At 49.3% G+C, this 6206-nt stretch overlaps 1 protein-coding gene across 1 annotated transcript; it reads right to left on the bottom strand.

The window, feature by feature from the left end:
• Window positions 1-4101: 4101 nt before the first annotated feature.
• Window positions 4102-5224, bottom strand: LOC136539130 (uncharacterized). The gene has a single exon (XM_066531071.1). It carries the CDS (start codon window positions 4707-4709, stop codon window positions 4113-4115), a length of 597 nt encoding a protein of 198 aa, XP_066387168.1. The 5' UTR covers window positions 4710-5224; the 3' UTR covers window positions 4102-4112.
• Window positions 5225-6206: the final 982 nt, after the last annotated feature.

Genomic DNA, 6206 nt, shown 5'->3' with positions numbered 1-6206 from the left:
GGAAGTTGAGGACCTCCAAGCAAAGATGAACAATGCAAGAAATGGGAAAGAAAGCAAGGTAGAAATTGTTTTGTAATTCTCTCCAATCTCCTTGTACTCATAGTAAGGAATGATCATATCATTGTTTCACTACCCCTTTGCAGGTTGTTCCAGAAAGGCGTCCAATAAGTTGCCCTTAAACTGCAAATAAGAATGCAATTTTTTTTTTATCAAAATTCACATCAATTCTACAAAGTCAAATAGACCATAAAATTGCACTTGCTCCCACACAAATTAGAGAACGCATATGCTAGCCTATTTGTTGAAACCACACTACAGATAAATCATCGACATCTATAGGAGGTTGCAATCCAAATGCTATAGTAAAAACTCTCCACACAAATCTGGCAACGTGATAATTAAAAAAAAAAGATGTTAAATGGTTTCCTTTTTTAAAGAAAACATCGCTCATCCCTTTAGAACGTCTTCTTAATAAACCGTCTTTCGTTAAAACAATTTTTTAGTAAAAAACAAATGAAAACTTTGATTTTAAGGGCTAGTTTTAACTTCCATATTGAAAATCTGCTGGAATAATTTGCTATCGGGCTCAAACTGCGTGCGAGTAATCAGACGAAACAAGTGACCACGATGTGTGCAACCTATAGCGCAGGAGACTGACGTGATCTAGTCGTACTTGCTACTTTGCTAGCCAGCAGTCTTAATAACTCTTAAGTTTGACTAATCTATTGGCCTAGCTTATGCTAACCAAATTTCTTTCTGGGGGATCAATTATAAGGGTTAAAGAAGAAATGGAAGAAAGAAAGAAATACAATAAACATGGATGGGCTGGCCTTTCTCTGCGCTGGGCCACCAACCTCTCCCACAGGTTGGGCTGGCTTGGGCTTTGTATTCACGTGCGCAGTCGGGAGTGTCTAGTTTGACTGGGCAAACAAGTAAAACTTCCAAACCTTGTCTCAGTCCAACATTTTATTTTAGAATTTATTTTATCCAATCACACCAAGACGCATCATCATCTCAGACGAAGATCCTTTAGACTTTAGTCGGTTTGTTATTATTATAATACCGAGAAAAAGAAAAAAAACTGACTGCAAAGAAATGCAATTAATTCCAGTCAAATTAGATTCCCACAAGTTTATAATGCAACAAAAGGTTGAAAATTATACATGGCATCACCGACAAAAATAGCTGTTCCAACTCACGCCATGCATGTTAGCACTGATCCAGTAGCCTTTGAACAAAAACACGGATGATTTGTAAAAAAAAGGATTTCAGATATTATTAAAAACAAGGGATAACATACCATGCATGAGCATGACAGATTTCTGCACTACCCCTGCACTGAAAATTGTACCACTGCATGACCGAAACCAATATTGAATATTGCACATAATCATGCATTTACTTTCTTACAGTATGACGTCGACTAAATGTAGCTAAACATATTATGGTACAGTCAATACTACTCCATCTGTCGTTTTGGTTTTGTAGATAACTACTTTCTCCGTTCCAAAATAATTAACGTTTTTAACTTTCAGACATCTTGGTGAACCATTCGTCTTATTTAAATTTTTGTGTGTAACTTATAAAATAAATAAGTCATTGTTAAAGTATCTCTTATGATAAAATAAGTCATAACCAAATAGATAATATTTATACAAAATTTTTGAATAAGACGCTGGAAGTAAAAAAAAAAACGTCACTTATTCTAGGACGAAGGGAGTATAATTTTAGTTTACTTTTTTTTAACCGGTCAGCAGGGGAGTCTCCTATCTAATTTTTTAATATATAAAGAAAAGATATTTACAAACTGTACAAGTTACAAGGCTCAAAGAGCCAAAAGAAAAAGGAGAAAACAAGCTAAGAGTAACTCTCTCTCCGCAAGTTTAAACGAACACTCAAATTCTGTTTGGCCTTGATACAAACTAGACCAAGTTCATCTTTGAAAGCAGTCTTCCAAATAAAAAAGATTAGGAACTTTATTATCAAAGACCACACTGTTTCTTGTGGCCAAATGACCCAGCAGGCAGCGATGACTAGCTCTGTCAAGGGCGTTGAACCCTCGGGTAGTTAGACCTCGGTTACGTAGCTCGTAGCCTTGGTCCGTCTTCTCCGACGAGGTTAACCCTCTGCCGCAGGCTTGGTTGAAGAGAGGAGGAAGATTAGATTGGTAATATTCTTCTCCCCTTTTTCCACACGTCGGATATATATATATATATATGGCCCTTGGCCTAACCAACCAACCGGAGCAACATGCTCCTTTAATTTAGGAACTAATAATAGAAAGCTATTTCTAATTTCCCTCTCAGCCACTAACGGTGATCGCGCCCAGTGCGTCCTCGTGCGTGCCTCTCGCGCGTTCTGCGCGCTCCGCGTCGCGGCGCACGTCACGGGCCCAGCGGCGCCTGGAATACGTGCGCCCGACCATGACATCTCTCCCCCTGTCGAGGAGCAGCTCGTCCTCGAGCTGGACTTCCGGGTACTTGGCGCGGAACGGCTCGACATCTTCCCAGGTCGCGAACGCTGCCGACTTGCCCCTCCACTGGACAAGAACCTGGCGCACCCCGCGAGCCAGACGGAAACGGACAACATGTTCTGGCTCAGGGGCAACGGCAGGGGCGGAGCAATGTCCGGCGTCGGCCCCTGGAACTTCTTGAGCAGCCCCACATGGAACACATCGTGAATGCGAGCTCGGGCCGGCAAGGCGAGGCGAACCGCGACGTCGTTGATCAGCTCGGTGACACGGTACGGCCCGAAGAAGCGTGGCTTGAGCTTGCCGGTGACAGCCTAGGGAAGTGACGACGCCGCACGCTACCGGAGACGGAGGAGCGCCCAGTCGCCCACCCGGTACTCGACGTGGCGGTGCGCCTTGTCGTAGTGCAGTTTCTGCGTCGCCTGAGCTTGTTCAAGCCGGTAGTGGATGTCGGCCAGGAACTCTGCGCGCTCCTCCATGCTCTTGGCGACAGCAGCCACCCTTGTGGCAAGGCGAGGCGAACCACGACGTCGTTGATCAGCTCGGTGACGCGGTACGGCCCGAAGAAGCGTGGCTTGAGCTTGCCGGTGACAGCCTGGGGAAGTGACGACGCCGCATGCTGCCGGAGACGGAGGAGCGCCCAGTCGCCCACCCGGTACTCGACGTGGCGGTGTGCCTTGTTGTAGTGCAGCTTCTGCGTCGCCTGAGCTTGTTCCAGCCGGTAGTGGATGTCGGCCAGGAACTCTGCGCGCTCCTCCATGCTCTTGGCGACAGCAGCCACCCTCGTCTCGCCCGGTTCATACGACCGGATGGACGGCGGATCGCGCCCGTAGATGACACGGAAGGGCGTGTCCCGCAGCGACGTCTGGTAGGCGGTGTTGAAGACGAACTCCGCCCAGGGCAGCCAGCGTAGCCACTGCCGTGGCCAATCCCCGGTGAGGCACCGCAGGTACATGATGATGACGCGGTTGGCAGCCTCCGACTGTCCATCGGACTGAGGATGGAACGCCGTCGTCATGTGCAGCTTGGTACCCATCAGGCGCATAAGCTCGCGCCAGAATGTCGACGTGAAGACCGGGTCCCTGTCCGACACCATGGATTGGGGCATGCCATGTAGTCGTACAATCTCGGTGAAGAATGCCTGAGCGACGGATTCGGCGGCGTACGGATGCGCCAGTGGAATGCAATGGCAATACTTACTGAACCTGTCCACCACGGTCAGTATGACGGACTTGCCACGGACGCGAGGGAGCGCTTCAACGAAGTCGAGGGCGATATCAGTCCAAATCCCCTGGGGCACCGGAAGGGGAAGCAGGAGGCCAGCCGGGTGCAAGTGCTCGGACTTGTATCGCTGGTAGACGACGTACGTGCGCATCAAGTCCTGAACAAACTGCTTCATGTTAGGAAAATGAAAGTCGCACCGCAGTCGTTGCAGCATGCGCTGAACCCCCTCGTGTCCATCCTCGTGGACAACCACCATGATCTCCTGGAGCAAAGGCGAGGTCGGCGGTATGTACAATCGCCCAGCAAACTAGATCGCAGGGGCCGGTAGCAGGCCACGGGGCGTGGCCTTGGCGGGTGCTGGCGCGTACTGCTCCCAGAGCTCCAACTAGCGCGCCAGGCTCATGGCAGCCGCAAGGGATTATGGATTGTGAACCTGAACGTCGAGGCTGAGCGGTGGAAGGAGCCCGCCCGTGAACAGCTGCACCCTTTGCGCCTCTTCCAGGGGACCGGCGCGGGGAAGAAGCGCCTGGAAGCGATCCTGATACTCTGCGACGGTGCTCATGCGACGGCAATTCGTCAGTTCGAAGAGGGGAGCAGCGCGGAGAGGGGGGGCGTAGCGCAGGTTGAGCAGTTCCTTGAACCGGCGCCACGATGGAGTGCCCTCGTCCGTTTGGACCTGAATATACCACATCTGCGCCCCGTCCTCGAGGTTGTAGGAGGCCATCCAGACCTTCTCTTCCTCCATGATCCGCTGCTGGTGGAAGTAGGACTCGCAACGATTGATGAAGATGAGGGGATCGGTCTTGCCATCGTACCGGGGAAAATCCATCTTTTGGAATTTTGGCGGCCGATCATTGTGGTGCTCGCCGGAGCCCGGCTTGGAGGCCGAGGACGACGTGCGGTCGGAGGTGAGGGAGGCGATGGCCTTGGCATAGGCCTCGACCGTGGCGTGCAGCGTCTTCATGGCGTTGGTGAGGGACTCCACGGTGGCCTTGAGGTCATTAACGTCACCCATGTCGGCTGGACACGACGCGGCGGACGACGAAGCGGATGATGGCGGCGCGGCGGCTGTAGGAGGTGGTGGGATGGTGGTGGCTGGTGGTGAGGTGGATCGGGAATGCAAGGATCGCCGGGATCGTGATACCAGGTTGTCAAGGGCGTTGAACCCTCGGGTAGCTGGACCTCGGCTACGTAGCTCGTAGCCTCGGTCCGTCTTCTCCGACGAGGTTAACCCTCTACTGCAGGCTTGGTTGAAGAGAGGAGGAAGATTAGATTGGTAATATTCTTCTCCCCTTTTCCACACGTCTGTTACAGGGATATATATATATGGCCCTTGGCCTCAACCAACCGGAGCAACATGCTCCTTTAATCTAGGAACTAATAATAGAAAGCTATTTCTAATTTCCCTCTCAGCCACTAACGGTGATCGCGCCCAACGCGTCCTCGTGCGCGCCTCCCGCGCGTTCTGCGCGCTCCGCGTCGTGGCGCACGTCACGGGCCCGGCGGCGCCTGGAATACGTGCGCCCGACCATGACAAGCTCCCTGAAAATGCTGTCTCCAAAGTTTGTTCTTGCTTGTAAAAACATGCCATGGGGCTGAAGATTTGCATCCCAGTCGCTAAAAAATTCCAGCAGTCCACGCTAAAAAGGGCATTGAAAGAAAAGATGGAGAGAAGTTTCTTCGACGCTGTTGTTACACAGCACACGGCTGTAATCATGCAAGTGCTTATTTTTTCTCCTGAGTAAATTTCTAGTGTTGAGCCGATCTCTTACGAGGAGCCAAAAGAAAACCTTATGTTTTCCGAGGTTTCCCGACAACCACAACCAACTGAAAAGTGGAGAGGCTTCTAAAGAACCATTGATATGTTTATAAGCTTTTCTTGTGCTGAAGGACTTTGAGCCCTAGATATATATAGTGCCATTTGTCTTCACAGTTCGGGTTCCAAGCTCTTTCTTGTACCAAGGATTGTATTCCAACAGCTGAGCTGAAGCCTGAGTGGAAAGAGGCAAGGAGAAGACTGCATTAGTTTCTTTCTCTAGGAAGAATCTGGTAGAGCACTTGAGCTTTCTTGTAAAGGAGAAGAGCTATGGAAAACTGTTGTTCCAACGCACGTCATGCATGTTAACACTGATCCAATTGCCTTTGAACAAAAACACGGATGATTTGTAAAAAAAAGAAAGATTTAAGATATTATTAAAACAGTGGAATAACATATCATACATGACAGATTTCAATTAACTGCATCCACTGCACGACCCCTGCACTGAAAATGGTACCACTGCAAGACCGAAGCCAATAGTGAATATAACACACAATCTACACTGCCGCAAGATAATGCAACCCTGAATCTATTTACTTTCTTACAGTTTGATGTCGATATTTTCTGCATGTGACTGAAGGCTTCAGTATGCTTACCGTATCCATATTTGGATCACTACAGAAACCGACACTTTGCCGAGTTCCGGAGGCTTTACCGAGTGTATTTTATTGGACACTCGGCAAAGACGGTCTT

The sequence above is a fragment of the Miscanthus floridulus genome, chromosome 2, assembly GCF_019320115.1.
Source record: "Miscanthus floridulus cultivar M001 chromosome 2, ASM1932011v1, whole genome shotgun sequence".
Lineage (NCBI taxonomy): Eukaryota > Viridiplantae > Streptophyta > Magnoliopsida > Poales > Poaceae > Miscanthus > Miscanthus floridulus.
This window is presented reverse-complemented; position numbering and strand designations above follow the sequence as displayed.